The 18,294-nt window shown below is 50.6% G+C and overlaps 2 protein-coding genes across 4 annotated transcripts in view; one reads left to right on the top strand and one right to left on the bottom strand.

Moving 5' to 3' along the window:
* vps8 (VPS8 subunit of CORVET complex) overlaps window positions 1-11,262 on the top strand; it is a 28,257-nt gene extending 16,995 nt beyond the window's left edge. For all 3 annotated transcript variants that reach the window (XM_084470527.1, XM_084470528.1, XM_084470529.1), the window contains 6 exons: window positions 8,157-8,237; window positions 8,639-8,808; window positions 9,211-9,379; window positions 9,898-9,951; window positions 10,444-10,524; window positions 11,109-11,262. In XM_084470527.1, the coding sequence (XP_084326653.1) occupies window positions 8,157-8,237; window positions 8,639-8,808; window positions 9,211-9,379; window positions 9,898-9,951; window positions 10,444-10,524; window positions 11,109-11,252 (699 nt within the window). In that variant the 3' untranslated portion in view covers window positions 11,253-11,262. The remainder of the gene's footprint in view (window positions 1-8,156; window positions 8,238-8,638; window positions 8,809-9,210; window positions 9,380-9,897; window positions 9,952-10,443; window positions 10,525-11,108) is intronic.
* A 3,175-nt stretch (window positions 11,263-14,437) lies between these two features.
* LOC311350346 (uncharacterized protein) lies at window positions 14,438-18,294 on the bottom strand. Its single transcript, XM_084470351.1, has 2 exons — window positions 17,872-18,294; window positions 14,438-15,716 (listed from the first exon to the last, which is right to left on the bottom strand). Exons 1-2 carry the CDS (start codon window positions 18,062-18,064, stop codon window positions 14,968-14,970), a joined length of 942 nt encoding a protein of 313 aa, XP_084326477.1. The 5' UTR covers window positions 18,065-18,294; the 3' UTR covers window positions 14,438-14,967.

Raw genomic sequence — 18,294 nt, forward strand, 5'->3', positions numbered from 1 at the left:
TTTGAATGGTGTGTGTGTGTGTGTGTGTGTGTGTGTGTGTGTGTGTGTGTGTGTGTGTGTGTGTGTGTGTGTGTGTGTGTGTGTGTGTGTGTGTGTGTGTGTGTGTGTGTGTGTGTGTGTGAGCTAGGTGGTCCAGATGTGCTGGGAGAATCATCTGTACGATGCGATGATCTACGTGTTCAACCGAGGGATGAACGACTACATCACCCCTCTGGAGGTACGAGGAATCGCTGAGACTTAACGAACGAGGAGAATTACAATTAAAGACTTAATGAGATACACATACTAACGAGGATAATTACAACTAAAGACTTAGAGTTGTATGTTATGTGAGAACCCTAAAGTCTCTATGTGTGGTTCTATGTTATGTGAGAACCATAACGTCTCTATGTGTGGTTCTATGTTATGTGAGAGCCCTAAAGTCTCTGTGTGGTTCTATGTTATGTGAGAGCCCTAAAGTCTCTGTGTGGTTCTATGTTATGTGAGAGCCCTAAAGTCTCTGTGTGGTTCGATGTTATGTGAGAGCCCTAAAGTCTCTGTGTGGTTCTATGTTATGTGAGAGCCCTAAAGTCTCTGTGTGGTTCGATGTTATGTGAGAGCCCTAAAGTCTCTGTGTGGTTCTATGTTATGTGAGAGCCCTAAAGTCTCTGTGTGGTTCTATGTTATGTGAGAACCCTAAAGTCTCTATGTGTGGTACTATGTTATGTGAGAGCCCTAAAGTCTCTGTGTGGTTCTATGTTATGTGAGAGCCCTAAAGTCTCTGTGTGGTTCTATGTTATGTGAGAGCCCTAAAGTCTCTGTGTGGTTCTATGTTATGTGAGAGCCCTAAAGTCTCTATGTGTGGTTCTATGTTATGTGAGAGCCCTAAAGTCTCTATGTGTGGTTCTATGTTATGTGAGAGCCCTAAAGTCTCTATGTGTGGTTCTATGTTATGTGAGAGCCCTAAAGTCTCTATGTGTGGTTCTATGTTATGTGAGAGCCCTAAAGTCTTTGTGTGGTTCTATGTTACGTGAGAGCCCTAAAGTCTCAAAGTATGTGTGGTTCTATATTTCAGAAACTTTTTGCTGAAATTGGACCCCATCTCCGAGAGGGGAGACAGCTGACTAGTAGGTCTTGATATCATTCTAGATTATTCTAGATTATAGATCATTACTATCATCATTATTTAATGTTATTATTTGATTTATTATATATTAGCAGTAAAAACCCAGACGTGTTTCCTCTGCAGATGAACAGGTGGTGATCGGGAACAAGCTGCTGGTTTATATAAGGTACAACTAACTAACCAACTAACTAACTGTTATATCAACTTAACATACTGGTTATACATTTGTGTGTGTGTGTGTGTGTGTGTGTGTGTGTGTGTGTGTGTGTGTGTGTGTGTGTGTGTGTGTGTGTGTGTGTGTGTGTGTGTGTGTGTGTGTGTGTGTGTGTGTGTGTGTGTGTGTGTGTGTGTGGTCCGTGTGTGTGTGTGTGTGTGTGTGTGTGTGTGTGTGTTGGTCCGTGTGTGTGTGTGTGTGTGTGTGTGTGTGTGTGTGTGTGTGTTGTTCCGTATGTATGTGTGTGTGTGTGTGTTGGTCCATGTGTGTGTGTGTGTGTGTGTTGGTCCATGTGTGTGTGTGTGTGTGTGTGTGTGTGTGTGTGTGTGTGTAGGTCTGTGTGTAACTCCCTGTGTTCCCCCCCAGCTGCAGCCTGGCGGGTCGGGCCTACCCCCTGGGGGACATCCCTGAAGACCTGGTGCCCCAGGTCAAGAACAAGGTGGGGGTCCACAGCACACTGAGGGCAGACCCGCCCAGCACCACGGGCCCCTGTTACTGCCTTGCTCTACCCCTAGAGCCCGACGAGGAATCAAACCCCTTAACCCTTCATTATTTTTATCATTATTCCTCAATGTTCTGTGTCATCCTATTATCATGTTCTTGTGTTCATAGGAAGTGTTTGGGCTCATAAGTTCATTTGAACGGGACTGTGTTTATGAAGTGACTGTATTTATGTGTTCACATGAACGGCATTGCGTTCATGTGTTCATATGAAGTGACTGTGTTCAAATGAAGTGTCTGTGTTCATGTGTTCATATGAAGTGACTGTTCATATGTAGTGACTGTGTTAATATATAGTGTCTGTTTTCATGTGAAGTGACTGTTCATGTGTTCATATGTAGTGACTGTTCATGTGTTCATGTGTTCACCTCCAGGTGTTTGAGTTCCTAATCCGGCTTCACTCGGAGACCTCTGAGGAAGAGGAGGTGTTCCCCTTCATCAGGACTCTGCTCCACTTCGACACCAGAGAGTTCCTCAATGTTCTGGCGCTGGTGAGCTTCAGCCAAACTATACCACCCGCCCCCCAGGTACAGACTCTCATCCCATTGGTCCCCCAAACCGCCCAACGGATCAACTACAACCAATCAAAACACTCAAGGCAGATCGCCCGCCAAATTCTGGGCCAATCAGAGCGGCCCCTACGTTCTTTTTCCTCCTCGCTTTCTCTAAATTATATTGCAAAGATGATTTAAAATGTTAAGTTGACGTTAATTGCTCAGAATATAGAATTCATAATTTCAGCATAAATAAAATAGTAAAATCGTTAAACCTATGAATATATTATATGAATAATGAAAAGCGAAACCATTTGAATATCTTTCACTAAAGTCTATGATATAGTATCTGGGCCTTGTAGACTCAACAGAATTTTTCTTTTTACAACATAGACTGACTGATTACAGTCTGATCAGATCTCCAATCATTCTATTGATCTCTGATCATTTTAAGTGATCTTCTTCAAACACAAACACATGATGAAGAAGAATCCTTTCATCCAGAGGTGGGATCATCTTCTTGTGTAACGTGCGTCTCTCTTTCCTTTCGCCGGACAGACCTTTGAGGACTTCAGGAACGACAAGCAGGCCTTGGAGTACCAGCAGAGGATAGTGGACATCTTGCTGAAGGTACCCTTCAGAAGCTGAATGTTTAGGACCATCTAGGGATTTAGAGTCTGAAATTCAAACCTCTCTTTCCCCTCATGTCCAATGTGTTGAGGTCAAAGTTGAGTTTTGTGAGACTGGCGTTCTTTATTGAGAAACCTTCTCACCACCTATGTGGTGGTTCACCTACTGTTGTTTTATCATGCTCACATCCCCTGGTATGGTCACTGGTCTAACTGTGTCATCCATCATGACTGATCCCTTTTTCTGTGATTGGCGTTATTGTCTAGCGGTTTGATCGTCCAGCTCTCATTGGCTAGCTGTGTGACTGTCTACCTCTCTGATTGGCTAGCTGTGTGACTGTTCAGCTCTCTCATTGGCTAGCTGTGTGACTGTTTAGCTCTCTGATTGGCAAGCTGTGTGACTGTTCAGCTCTCATTGGCTAGCTGTGTGACTGTTTAGCTCTCTGATTGGCTAGCTGCCTAACTGTTCAGCTCTCTGATTGGCTAGCTGCGTGACTGTCTCACCCTCTGAATGGCTAGCTGTGTGACTGTCTAGCTCTCTGATTGGCTAGCTGTGTGACTCTCTCACTCTCTGATTGGCTAGCTGTGTGACTGTCTAGCTCTGTGATTGGCTAGCTGTGTGACTGTCTAGCTCTGTGATTGGCTGGTTCCCTCATTGGCCCTCCAGGTGTGACCAGGTCTGTGTCCCGTCTCCTAGGTGATGGTGGACAACCCTGACTTCACCCCCTCCCAGGTGGGCGGGCTCTTCACCTTCCTGGCCCGCCAGATGGCCAAGCCCGACAACACCCTGTTTGTCAACAGGAAGCTGTTCGACCAGGTAACCCCGCCTCCTCTCCAGCTGGTCAGCTCACTTCCTGTCCAGGAGCCCGCCCACAGCTGCTCATCCTGTTGTGTGATTGGCTCCCCAGGTCCTGGAGTTCTTGTGTTGCCCGGACGATGACTCGCGACACACTGAACGTCAGCAGGTGGGTTCACGCACACGCGGGACCGGAAGGCGTAGCAGACGGATACTGATGGATATTGATTGATTTGATTATTGATGAATTGGTGATTTTTCAATTCTAGGTTTTGTTGGAGCTTCTGCACGTCGGGGGCGTGGTCCAGTTTGACGAAGGGAGCCTATTGGCCCTGGCGGAGAAGGCAGAGTTGTGAGTGGTCAAACTAATCAGGAGAAGGTTGTGGTCGTTCTGACCGAGGCTTTGATGGGATTCAGCAAATCAGAAAATACGAGGAAGAAAAGAGCTCAATTAAAATCCTTATCATTAGTTAGTAATGTTATTGTAATTAATGAGCATAAGGATGAATCGGAACATCTTTAATTAACACATTTCACTGTGTTTCCTGGTCATGTGGTAATTGAGGATGAAGAATGATGTTTTCTTTCCACTGCTGATCCCATCCTGAGATCAATCTGTTTCTCATAAACCCTTTTAATCTGCTAGGACATAATCAAGTCATATCTACATACAAGTGAACAAATCCAATTAACCTTGTAATCCATCTTCATACCTCCTTTTTCTCTCTCTCTCTCTCTCTCTCTCTCTCTCTCTCTCTCTCCCTCTCCCTCTCCCTCTCTCTCTCTCTCTCTCTCTCTCTCTCTCTCTCCCCTCCCAGCTACCAGATCTGTGAGTTCCTGTATGAGAAGCAACATCTGTACGAGAAAATAATCGACTGTTACCTGAGGGACAACCTAAGAAAGGTAGCACGCACACACGGGCGCGTATATATGTGTATGTACGTACCACTCGTGAAAAATGTACACACTAATGTGTAGTGTTATATACATGGATACATATACAGTGATGTATTTCTGCTGGTGTGTGTTGTGTAGCGGAGGTTATTTACTTACTTATGTACTTTTGTATGTTTATGCGTGTGTGTGTGTGCGACAGGTGGAAGTGTTCAGCTACATCCACAACCTGCTCTCGATGCCGGGCTACAGCCCTGCAGAGAAACACAACGTCTGGGACAAATCACTACAGCACATACAGGTACACATGCACACACATACACAATACAACACTCACTCACTCACTCACTCACTCACTCACTCACGCGCACACACACACACACACACACACAGACCCTTTTTTTTGTTTTTTTCAGGAACTGGTGGCCCTTGACCCCAGCAGATCAGCTGACCTGGTCACATGTCACTTCTCTGAACACGTGCAACCAATCCTCTCTCAACTGGAGGTGAGGGCTCCAGACTGTCCGCTCTCTCTCGCCCCCTAGGGGACGGGAGGAGTCTCACACTTTTTGGAATTGGAATTGTTATTGGTATTGGAATTGTCAAAATGAAATCCACTTAACCTCTCTCTCTCTCTCTCTCTCTCTCTCTCCCCTCCCTCCCCCTTCCCCCCTCCAGGATGATCAGTTACGTTTTCAGTTCCTCACGAGCCTGCTGGAGCCCAGGTACTGTGTGTGTGTGTGTGTGTGTGTGTGTGTGCGTGCTGCTCACCCATCCTTGACCCACACAATCAAACAGATCAAGGGAGGGGGTCGCTTCTATGACGGCCACTGTCTCCCTGTCTCTCACCTCCTGTATGTCTCTCCTCTTGTCTATCTGTCTGTCTGTATCTCTCCTGTTGTCTGTCTGTCTCACCTGTTTGTCTCTTTCTGTATGTCTGTTTTTCGGTCTCTCCTCCTGTCTCTCCTCCTGTCTGTCTGTCTCCTCCTCCTGTTTGTCTGTCTCTCCTGTAAGTCTGTCTCTCCTCCCGTCTGTTTCTCTGTCTCTCCTCCTGTCTGTCTGTCTGTCTGTCTCTCCTCTGGCCTGTCTGTCCCTCCAGAGAGGGCCGGCCTGCCGACAGCACGGTGACCTTTGACCCCGACCTCCATGAGCAGCAGGTGGGCTTGCTGTGTCGCTTCGACCCCCCCGGGCTCCAGGCCTTCCTGGAGACGTCCCAGCTCTACCCCCTGGAGCCCGCCATCAAGGTGGGTGTGGTCAGGGGGCCAGAGGGGTGTGGTCAGGGGGCAAGGTGGGTGTGGTCAGGGGGGCCAGAGGGATGTGGTCACAGACTAACCTTATAAGATAAACACATTTTGTGACTGAATAACTGGTTTTAAGTTTAAAGTGATGTTTTATTGGGGCATTTTGTTAAAGTTCTCATCATCTGTCTCTCTTTCCCTGTGGATGCATGTGTGTCTGTCTCTCTATCCTCTCCTGTCTATCTCTATCTCTCCTGTCTCTGTCTCTCTCCTGTGTGTGTGTGTGTGTGTGTGTGTGTGTGTGTCTCCAGATGACAGAGCAGTATGGTCACAGTGAGGCCACCGCCTACCTGCTGGAGAAGAAGGGTGACGCCCACGGGGCCTTCACCGTGCTGCTCACCGTACGTCCTCATCCTCATCACTCTAGTGATATAGTATCGTTGATACAGTATATAGTATATTGTTTATATTGTATAAATCAATTAAATCACATGTCATCTTGTCCTTTCCTTCCGAACAGAAGTTGAAGAGAATCCTGGAGTCCATCACCAGGGATGGGGGCGTGGCAGAGGGAGACGGAGGCGCTGCCAAGGACGGCAGCGTGCCATTGGAGGGCCTGGAGGGCTCTCTGGATGACATTATCGCCCTGTGCCACCGGAACTCCCAGAACCTGAACCAGCAGCAGAGAGAGGTGAGAGGTCAGGGGTCAGCCCAGAGCCCAGGGTCCTCACACCTGGTGCCTGTAGAGAGAGAGGTGAGAGGTCAGCCCAGGGAACGTCTCTCCCATAGGTGATGTGGTTGTTGTATCCATGGAAACTTCTCTCTCAAGGTGTTTTTCTTGTGCAATTGGTAATTGTCTTGTTGTTGTGGTGGTTGTTGTGGTAACCATGGTAACCGTCTCTCCTCCAGGTGTTGTGGATGTAGTAACCATGGTAACTGTCTCTCCTCCAAGTGTTGTTGTTGTGGTAACCATGGTAACCGTCTCTCCTCCAGGTGTTGTGGTGGTTGTTGTTGTGGTGACCGTGGTAACCGTCTCTCCTCCAGGTGTTGAGGTGGTTGTTGTAGTAACTGTGGTAACCGTCTCTCCTCAAGGTGTTGTGTTGGTAACCATGGTAACCGTCTCTCCTCCAGGTGTTGTGGTTTCCTCTGCTGGAGGCCATGATGGCTCCTCAGAAACTCCTGAGAGGACCCAACACTAACCATATGTCTGAAGGTACACACACACACACACACACACACACACATACACACACACACACACACACACACACACACACACACACACACACACACACACACAGTGTGTATTCACTCAGTGTTGTGTGTGTTGCTCAGCGCTGAAGGAGCTGACCATGAAGGTCCTGAACGCTATGAGCAGCTTCATCCCGCTGCCCGACATCATCCAGAGGATCCTGCAGGTGTGTGTACAGGACCTCCACCCTCCTCTACCTCCACCTAGTGTGTGTGCTCAGGACCTCCACCCTCCTCTACCTCCACCCCTTACCTACCTCCACCTAGTGTGTGTGTTCAGGACCTCCACCCTCCTCTACCTCCACCCCTTACCTACCTCCACCTAGTGTGTGTGTTCAGGACCTCCACACTCCTCCACACTCCTCCACCTAGTTTAATTTTGATTTGTGTAGCCCTTAATCACAGGTACAGTCTCAAAGGGCTGAACAGGCCGTGTGTTTATGACCCCCCCCCCCACGACCCTAAGAAAAAAAGAAAAGAAAAAAACTCCCTTAATGAGCAAGGTAGAAATCCAGAGGAGGAACGCAGAGTGGGGAATCTCTCCTTCCAGGGATGGCCAGGAGTGCAATGGGGCCAGAATTGACATACATACATACATACATACATACATACATACATACATACATACATACATACAAGAAAAACATTTTAAATGGGTGATGGGGTGCTGGCTGGTGAACCGCAAGGAGAGTCTAGGTATAGACAAAAAAAGAACACTTAATTTACAGAAAACTCCTCTTTTCTAAAAGTCCTATTCTCCACGAGTGGGTGAACATTCTGCTCCGAAACGCCAGCTGCGTTCTGCCAGAGAAAGCGGAGAAGAATAAACAAGAATTTATCAACAGGAAATGAAAAAAGAATAACAATAACATCTGCGGCAGGGAGCATTCTAGGAAAATACTTTGCTGTTTAGGTCCTCAATACTGGAGCTGTTTTCCCCTATTGTGGATGGGTAGGAGGTTTATTCATATGATGTGTCTTTGTGTGTATATTTACTCATGTACTGTATGTACGGTTGTGTGTGTCTGTCTCAGGACCCAGTGTACGGTAAAGGGAAGCTGTCAGAGATCCAGGGTCTGATCCTGGGGATGCTGGACACCTTCAACTATGAGCAGGTACCACCGCACACACACACACACACACTCATACCTTCAACTTTGAGTAGGTACCACCACACACACACACACTTATACCTTCAACTATGAGCAGGTACCACCCACACACTCACGCCTTGAGAGTCTGAGGCCTCAGGTAGGACAGCCAATCACAGGGTCAACGCACCAGGACAGGACAGGGATGAGTGTTAAACAGAGATCACAATGTCAACTATGGCAAAAAAACATTCATAAAAGAAGTGGACATTCGATTTAAATGTAAAAAATATTGATTAACATTCATTGTATATGATTAATTATTGTCATTATAAATGAATTATTCTGTTTGTCTGTCTCTCGCTCTCTTTCTCTCTTCTCTCTCCTCCCTCTCTCCCCCCCCCCCCCCCCCCCCTCTCCCCCAGACCCTGCTGGAGACCACCACCAGCCTGCTGAACCACGACCTCCACTGGTCCCTGGCCCACCTGCGGGCCAGCGTGACGCGGGGGCTGGTGCCGCGGCAGGACAGCTGCAACATCTGCCTGCTGCAGTACCGGCGCCGCCATGACCCCCCCGAGGAGATCGTCATCTTCAGGTCAGGGGTCAACCCGAGGCCTCGCTAACACACACACAGACACACACACACACACACACACACACACACACACACACACACACACACACACACACACACACACACATAACCCTACATACATATACATACGTGTGTGTGTGTGTGTGTGGCCGACTAACTAAGCCATGGAAGCCTTGGTTGAGTTAGTCACACACACAACCGTACATTACATACATACACACATACATGCATACATACACACAACCGTACATACACACACACGTGTGTGTGTGTGTGTGTGTGTGTGTGTGTGTGTGTGTGTGTGCGTCTCACGAGCTGCGTCCATCTGACCTTCCGATTCACTGACTTGTTGGTGACTTGTTGGTGACCGTGTGTGTGTGTGTGTGTTTTTTCTGCCTCCAGCTGCGGCCACCTGTACCACTGCCAGTGCCTGCAGGCCAAAGACTGTGGGAGTGGCTCGGGCTCGGAGCGACCGCAGCAGTGGAGCTGCTTCAAGTGCTCGTCCAATCAGGGAGGCAGGGGCGGAGCCATGGCAGACCAGAGGCGGGCCCGGACCACCTCTCTAGCGCAGGTCGGTGGAGACGCCCCCCTGTTCGACCGCCTTCTTGGGAACACGACCAGACCCCGTTATGGTCCTGAGTAGAGCTGTTCCCATACCGATACCAGTATCGGAAAGTCAGGCGGAAAGTCTGAATCGGAAATCACCGACCTACGTGTGTTCGAGCTACCAAGTCAGAAAAACATGGATGCTCACGCTTAACTACAAAAACATAATTATTATAACTATAGATTATAAATGATCAAAAACCAACCCCCACCACCACCTGTACAGTGGTGTGCACCAGATGACTCCCTCTGGGGGTTAAACACGTGTAATAACGCATGCATAGCCTCTGATTGGCTGATACGGTCACACCGTCAGCTGCTGATTGGGTGCTGGGAAAGGCCGGGCCAGGAGGGCCCAGAGTCCCCGACCACACTGTTTATTATATTTATTTATTATATTATATTGACGGCGTGCATCGGTCCTGACATTGCCTCCTCTGTACCCCCCCCCTCCTCCTCTGTACCCCCCCCCCCCCCCTCCAGACGAATGTGACCTCATCGCTCCGAGAGCCCGGCCTGGAGGCTCATGGGAAAAAGGTAACGCTCTCTCATTCACTAAGCGTACGCTCTGTTAGCGTTAGCTCTGTTAGTGTCAGCTCTGTTAGCGTTAGCTCTGTTAGCATTAGCTCTGTTAGTGTCAGCTCTGTTAGGGTCAGCTCTGTTAGCGTTAGCTCTGTTAGCATTAGATCTGTTAGCATTAGCTCTGTTAGTGTCAGCTCTGTTAGGGTCAGCTCTGTTAGCGTTAGCTCTGTTAGCATTAGATCTGTTAGCATTAGCTCTGTTAGTGTCAGCTCTGTTAGGGTCAGCTCTGTTAGCGTTAGCTCTGTTAGTGTCAGCTCTGTTAGCGTTAGCTCTGTTAGTGTCAGCTCTGTTAGAATTAGATCTGTTAGGGTCAGCTCTGTTAGGGTCAGCTCTGGTAACGTTAGCTTGCTTTATGGACTGGGCCAAGGGGTTGGGTGCTCCAGGTGGTGGACTGGTCCTGATGGTGTGTTACACGCAGTACAACGTTCTGTGTTGTGTGTCCTCCAGCTGTTCGTGGAGGCGACCCTGGACCCCCAGCAGGCCCAGTCCTGGGACCACCTGCGGTGTCTGTACCACGGGCCGTCACGGGTAAGACCCACCGCCAACACCCACCGCCAACACCCACCGCCAACACCCACCGCCAACACCCACCGCTAACACCCACCGCTAACACCCACCACCAACACCCACCGCTAACACCCACCACCAACACCCACCGCCAACACCCACCGCTAACACCCACCGCTAACACCCACCACCAACACCCACCGCTAACCCACCAACCTGTCTACCTAGCACGTACATAGCACGTAGATAGCATTAAACTAGTACGTAGAAAGTGTTAGGCTTGCACGTAGATAGCGTTTAGCTAGCACGAAGATAGCGTCTAGCTAAACGCTATGTACATGATGTATAAATGCCATCTATGTGCTAGATACAAGCTCGCCACACTCTATGTATATGCCTAGATGCTACACGCTAGGTCTGCTTTGTAACCAGAGGGAGACTGCAGCTCTTGGGGTTAATTGATGTTCCCTCACACAGCTCTGATGCCAACGAGTTTGCATCTCATTAAGAGCAGCAGCCAATAGGACGTGAGGAGGACAAGTTGAGGGTTTTCTAAACACTGCAGTCTTCTTGTTCACCCCCCCCCCCCTCCCTCCCACCACCAGCTGGCGATCCTCTCAGAGCTCACGCATTGCCATGGCAACGAGAAGGCGGGGCTTCTGCATCCTGCCCCCCAGGGTACAGGAAGTGTGTTCCACAGCGAGGACTTCAAGCTGAAGCTGTCCCCTCCGCCGGCGGTGGAGGAGTAGGAGAGAGAGAGAGAGAAGAGAGAGAGAGAGAGAGAGAGAGAGAGAGAGAGAGAGAGAGAGAGAGAGAGAGAGAGAGAGAGAGAGAGAGAGAGAGAGAGAGAGAGAGAGAGAGAGAGAGAGAGAGAGAGAGAGAGAGAGAGAGAGAGACCAAACCATCAGTGTTCTTGGGTAAAAACTGAGAAATCCAGGATGGAGGAATGGGATGTGACCAAAACGTGGTCAGGTCGGACTATAAAACAGCTTCGCTTCAGATCCAGAATACTTTGCAGCCTTTGTCGATTCGGAGAGCAGCCTGCGAGCCAGGACAAACCACTGGAACTAAAACCAGTACGACCAGTTCACACAATCCTACTGCTCTTACAGTTACAGTAGAACACTGAATACTTCTCCCTGAATACATACAGTAGTAGAAGTACACAGAGTTACAGCCATACACATAATACTTCTCCCTGTATACATACAGTACTAGCAGTACACAGAGTTTCCAAAGTACACACAATACTTCTCCCTCTATACAAACAGTACTTGAAGTACACAGAAATCATCTCCCTGTATACATACAGTAGTACTAGCAGTACACAGAGTATGGTTAGTACAGAGAATACATCTCCCTGTACACAGTAGTACTAGTAGTACTAGCAGTACCCAGCCGTGTGGTGGGCTGGTTCACCAGCTGATAGTAACTGTTCACCGTGTTAATAACCCAGGGATGAACCTTTTGGTCGACGAGGGTTGAGATGTGTTTCCTGGAGCCACAAGGCGCACATGCAGGACACGTGTGGCAGCAGGCATCTGTTGGCTCGAGAGGAGAGAGAGAGAGAGAGAGACAGAGAGGAGAGAGAGAAAGAAAGAGACAGAGAGAGAAACAGACAGACAGACATACATTGTTTTTTGAGCTTTTGCTCTCGCCAGATAGTTGAATCAATGAGTGCATTTGTTCATGAAAAACAACTTGTTCGGGACACTAAAGTGTTTTTTTTTGTTGATAAATGTTGATCTGTGTCATGTATCAGCATCTGCAGTTTATCAAGTCTTAAACGTGGAAAAGACTTAATGATTCTTAAATACTTATATCATAATCTGTAAAAAGGGATTATTAAATAAAATATCATAAAACGTGTTTTGGTTTAATATGTTTTTGTTTTGTAAAAGAAGTTCACTTGTCTTTCATTCATTTCAGATTTTGTAAATAATATTTCGTAATATGCTTGGCATCTGAACATGTTTTGCATACATCAAACCAATAAACCCGAATCTGCCAAACGTGTCTAAACGTCTCCCTTCCTGGTGGGTGCAGCTCTGATGATGCAACCTCTCCAACAGCAGGTGTGATGTTGATTAGCCCAAACGAGGCACTCCACAATCGACCCCTCACCGACTGTGTGGCAGGGAGGTGGATCTGTCTGTCTGTCTGTCTGCGTCAGTGTTTCTGTCTGCGTCTACCTTAATGAAGTGCAGAAGTCCAGGCTGTGAGTCTGACACCAGTGCGGCCGGGCTTCAGTTGCGAGTTCATCCACGGTCTTGCATCATCCGAATGCCGGGCAAAAACAATCTGGACAGGAAGACGCTTATTGTTCGACTTCCTGCGTGTGTTTGTGTCTCGGTGTGTTGGTCTGAACATGCTGAAGACTACGAGACAGCGGGGCGGCATGCGGCTCAGGAGGTAGAGTGGGTCGGCTGGAAACCGGAAGGTTGCTAGTTCGATCCCCGGCTCCTCCTGTAGCTGAGTGTCGAGGTGTCCCCGAGTAAGACACCTCATCCTGACTGCTCCTGAAGAGCTGGCTGACTCCGCCGTCTGTGTGTGAATGTGTGCATGAATGGGTGAATGTTGGGCAGTATTGTAAAGCGCTTTGAGTGGTCACTGGTTAGAAAAGCGCTGTATAAATGCAGTCCATTCACAATGTAGGCCTACGGTAAGATTAATGTCACACGTTCCTCGTTTTGGATTCCTGTCTGCTCTCGTTCTCCCGTTGTTGCTTCGAAATCTCGGGCCGCGCTAGAACCTCTCTGTGCCTCTACTCCAGGTCTGGTCAAAGCTCTGATGGCCTCAAACCTCACCTGTGAGTCAATTTCGCAGTTGACTACAACTGAATGCCTCTGAATGCCTCTCCTTTTGGTTAACCGGCCAGCACTGTGTGTGTGTGTGTGTGTGTGTGTCACTTAAGGCCCGCATTGCACTCCTGACCATCCCTGGAAGGAGGAATCCCCCACTCTGTGTTCCTCCTCTAGATCTCTTCCTCACCATTTAAGGGAGTTTTTCTTGTCCTCTGGGGGGCCATGGTCAAAGGAGGGGGGGGGGGTGTCATAAACACACGGCCTGTTCAGCCCTTTGAGACTGTACCTGAGATAAAGATCCATACTAATAAAAGTGAATTGAATTGAATTTGAGTGAAAGTGACTCCTCAATGTGAGGTCAGTCCAGGTTCTGAACGCCCAGTGTCCCAACGGCTCAGAGCAGCCTGAACGAGATCTTCCTCTGTGGGACCATGTGAGGGGCGCGGATACCTCTTTGGGACAGGGTGGGGGGGGGGGCCCAGACAGGATGTTCTGTTTCTGGAGCCAGGGGAGGGGGGGGGACGGCAAAGCATTCCCCAGGGTGGGTGCCTGGTCCGACCTCGGCTAGGGAGGGGGAGGAACCAGCTGGGCTCCAGACCATCCACTACGCCCACCCAGTCATTAGCAGCTTGAAGGTCTGTTGGGCCCCTGGTCTCCGGGGTCTGGACCCTCCTAGCCGTGGAACGAGCTGTACAAGCTGTATCGTCTGTACTCAAAATAGATTGTTTATTTGATGTGAAGTGTGTTACCTCCCATGCAAATGTGTTTACCAGCTGGTTCCAGTTTGGCCACCTGATGGAAGACTACAGTAGGAGGTCTGTTGTAAGGAAACACCACGCACGCGCACACACACACGCACACACGTGCGTACACACACACACACACACACACAAGCATCTCCAGCTAGCCTGGCTTTTAGTTTAGGGAATCTAGAGTTGGCTGAGCTAAGCTATATGATATACTGATCATTTACTGGCTCTCAGAGCTAAACGACTCCCTGTGCAGTCTATCTGGCTTTGTAAGAGTAAATCAAACTTTATTCATATGGCACCTTTCAAACACAGAATGTATCTCAAGTGATCTCAAGTGACTTACATTTAAAATAATAAAATGAGGTTAAAGCTGGAAAGTTAAAACGGCAATATAACAAAATGGTTTCCATTAAAGCGTTTTTATTAGTCGTATAAGTTGATCCCCTCAACTGGGAACCTCAAACCCCCTTCAACAGCAGAGATTAAACTGAACTGTTTACGTCTGTGGTGGAGCGGTTCAGAGTTCACGGTTCGGTTCAGGTCACGGTTGTGGGGGTCACGATTTTCGGTTATGAAGTTAAAACACGTTTTATTTGAATAACGCTTAAGACAGCGAAACTGCAACATCCCATCAGTGCTGTGTGGAGGAAGTCGGTGTCTTTCAGATCCCCTCCCGGAGTCTGGAGCCCTGCTGGGGCCGCGACCACACATCCTCCCCGACTGAGGAGCTTCACTGGGTACCGGAACCACGGAACACTTTGTTAGAACAGAATGAACCAGACAATACGCCCACGCCCCAAACCGAGACCAGCAAACCCAGCAGTTCCAACCCTAGGTGACATTGCTTATATATAGCATGCAGTGTGTGTGTGTGTGTGTGTGTGTGTGTGTGTGTGTGTGTGTGTGTGTCAGACTGTGGTTTCCAGTGCCTCGGCCAAGTCCTGCAGAGACCCTGAGACTGGAAGGGGAGGAAGATCCCATCTTCCCTCATTAGGGAAGAGATCGTCGTTAAGATTCTCATTAAGAACCTCATTAAGATCCTCGTTAAGAGCCTCATTAAGGTCCTCATTAAGACCCTTGCTAATCTTGGTCGGTCCCTCGTTCTGCTCCGGATCCGCGCAGCTCCGATCCACTCCGGGTTTTCCCGAGTCCTCCATGCTGGAAGGGGAGGAGCCACCCCAGGATTTCTGCCCAGCCGACCCCTGGTCCGAGGCCTCTCTCTGGGCTGGAGTTTCCCCTCGGAGCGGAGCGTCTCCACAGGACAATACGGACCGCGAGCACGGCTGTAAACCGCGTCCGAGTTTGGGTTCATCCCGAAGTTCGGCGTTATCCCGAAGTTCGGCTTCATCCCGAAGTTCTGCGCTCTCCGGCGCGCCGGTCGCCTGAGAGGCGCGCGAGGCCGTGTCCCGCCGAGCGAGGGGGACGTAGAAGGCCCGCCCCTCGATGCGGGTCACGGCGTACTCCTCCGTGGAGGGCAGTGCCCCCAGGCCCCGGGGGTCAGAGGTCGTCGGGGAGACCAGGCAGGAGGCGGTCCTCAGGAAGCGCTCGGCCAGTAGGGTGGAGAGGCTCAGCGAGGGGGCGTGGCCTGCCGGGCCGGAGGGGATGGGCGTGCTGGGGAGCTGGACCAAGTCGGTCATCGGCTGGTAGACGTATTTACCTGAGGACAGGTGAGGGGGGGGGGGGGTGGGGGAGGGTGGGGAGAGGAGAGGAGAGACAGGTGGAGGGGGGGGGGGGGGGGGGGGTGGGGTAAATGGACGGCATTTCTACAGCACTTTTCTAACCAGCGGCCACTCAAAGCGCTCACACTTACAACACTGCCTCACGTTCACCTCCGTTCATGCGCACATTCACACACCGACGACGAGGTTGAGGGCCTCTCGCTCAGGGACACCTCGACCCCCGGCGAGGAGGAGCCGGGGATCGAAACCTTCGGCAACCTTCCGGTGACCAGCCGACCCGCTCTGCCTCCTGAGCCGCACGCCGCCCAACAACCGTCCCGGGGGGAAACCGAGTCGTTTCCGAGTCGCAATTTTTACACAACAGGCTTTTATTCTTTATTTTATACGTTCCTAATTCAGAACACAGCAGAGCGGGCGGTTTTCCATTTTAGATTCATAGGAGAACTTTAACTTTAACCCCCCCTTCCCGTAAAGAGTGTGTCCCGTCTGGGCGCCAGACTCTACGTATACCGCTCCTCAAGGAGCCGGGGGGGGTGGGGGGGTGGGTACAGGCGTCCTGCTCAAGGGGCGCTCGCAGCGAGGCGGAGGACAATGGGACTCACACCCACACAACCCAGCCACTTCCTGTGTGGAGGCGGTCTTCATGTGAGGCGGTCCGCGGGGGCCCCCCTCCGGCGGGCCCTGTGACCCTGTGACAGAGCCGTGTGTGAGCAGCGCTCTGCTTCACAGCTAAATCTGTGTCCGGCGTCGCCGCTGGGACACGGCAACGTCACGCGTCACATGTCCGCAGACCGGAAGTCCCTTCACCGCCTGCGCACGATGCAAAACGGAGGCATGGAGTGTCTGGAACATCCCCAGATGGTGTTTACTGTGGAGGGGAGCGAGCGGGGGGTCTGGGAGACAGACCAGGGCCGGCGCGCGGCTCAGGAGGAGGCAGAGCGGGTCGGCTGGTCACCGGAAGGTTGCCGGTTTCGATCCCCGGCTCCTCCCTAGCTGAGTGTCGAGGTGTCCCTGAGCGAGACAACCTCAACCTGACTGCTCCTGACGAGCTGGCTGTCGCCCTGCGTGGTCGACTCCACCGTCGGTGGGTGAATGTGTGTATGAATGGGTGAATGTTAGGTGATATTGTAAAGCGCTTTGAGTGCCCACTGGTTATAAAAGCGCTGTATGAATGCAGTCCGTTTACCATTTATTTACCTGAAAACCCACAAATGAATGAATGAATGAATGAGTGCATGAATGTCCGTTCTCTGGCACTGATATGAACTGACTGAAGTTCGCGGTTCAGATGGCTCAGGGTTTAGGGAGGGGGGGGTTGTGAATTTAGCCTGTGTGTGATTGTGAAGCAATTTGAGAAACACTGATGGTATGGTAAGGGCTGGGGTGATGAAATGGACTCGACTGCAGAGCGGGTAGCGGTGGGTGTGACGGTGCTTCTGGACGGGCTCCAGTGAACCTCCTCCATGCTCTATTGCACACGCTCTTGGCTCGTCAATATCTCACTCTGTGCGCCTCTTTAACTGCCTACGCTACAGTGAATTAAACATCTGCAGCCGTCTGACGGAGACGAGTTGTGAAGACGAACTTCCGAATGATGACGGAGGAGAGACGCGCGTCTACGCATCTCTCCTCCGTTTTCATTCAGAAGTTCGTCTTCACAACTCGTCTCCTTCAAACTCTCCGAGACTTCTTCTAACTCTCACTTCCTCCCCCCCCCTCCCCTCTAGTTCCTTCCTCTTCCTCTGTAGAAGTTCTCTCCTCTACACCCATAAGCTACACAGATCAGATTTCTTTTTTAACCCTCTCCTGAACTGTTTCTTCAGGGGCCCCTAGAAAAACAACCGTGTCCCAAAGCTGAAGGGACGAGCGGAATATACGTAGTAGAGACGGGAGGAGGCCTATTCGTTATAAAACATAACTGGAGACACCATCGAGTAGCCTACCACAACGAAGACAGAAGAAGCTCCTTCAACCAACTAACTAGCGTGGTGCAACTAACTAGCGTGGTGCATGGGAGAACTTTGGAGGTCTTCCAGCGGGGGGGGGGGGGGGGGGAGAGAGACAGAGACAGAGACAGAGACGGGGAGAGAGAGAGAGAGAGAGAGAGAGAGGGGGGGGGGGGGTACTACTCACAGTGGCACCAGCCCAGCAGACAGCACCAGTGCAACTTGAAACATTTGCCGTGGCTGTGCGTCGTGCACGCGGATTGCGCGCCATCGCGGCACGGCAAGAAGTCCGGTCGCCCGGCGCAGCTGCGGGCGGACGCCTGGGCCTCGTCCAGCTTCACGCTCTTCCTCATCCTCCATGTTTCCCCGGGCTCCAACATCCCTCACCCGGGGGGAAGGCGACCCGCGGCTACTCCGCTGCTCCGATTCGGGCGATAGACGACGACCCCCCCCTGGGTGCGCCACATCCGCCCGAGACCCCTCCGACCCTCTCCCCCCGTGGAGCGGTGAGGTTTGTGTCGGCGTGGGGGTCCACCACGGGGGTCCTGGTCCACCGCGGGGTTCCTGGGCGCAAAAGCTGGGTCTCCTCTGGTCCCAACTTCCCCGTGTT

The sequence above is a fragment of the Micromesistius poutassou genome (assembly GCF_964030765.1).
Source record: "Micromesistius poutassou genome assembly, chromosome: 7".
Taxonomy (NCBI): Eukaryota; Metazoa; Chordata; class Actinopteri; order Gadiformes; family Gadidae; genus Micromesistius; species Micromesistius poutassou.

What these genes read in the sequence shown, in the direction of transcription:
- LOC311350346 (XM_084470351.1), bottom strand. Translation starts at nt 18,064, where the DNA reads ATGTTGGAGCCCGGGGAAACATGGAGGATGAGGAAGAGCGTGAAGCTG. An exon ending in TCTGCTGGGCTGGTGCCACT is followed by an intron (nt 15,717 to 17,871) that starts GTGAGTAGTACC and finishes ACCTGTCCTCAG; the next exon opens with GTAAATACGTCTACCAGCCG.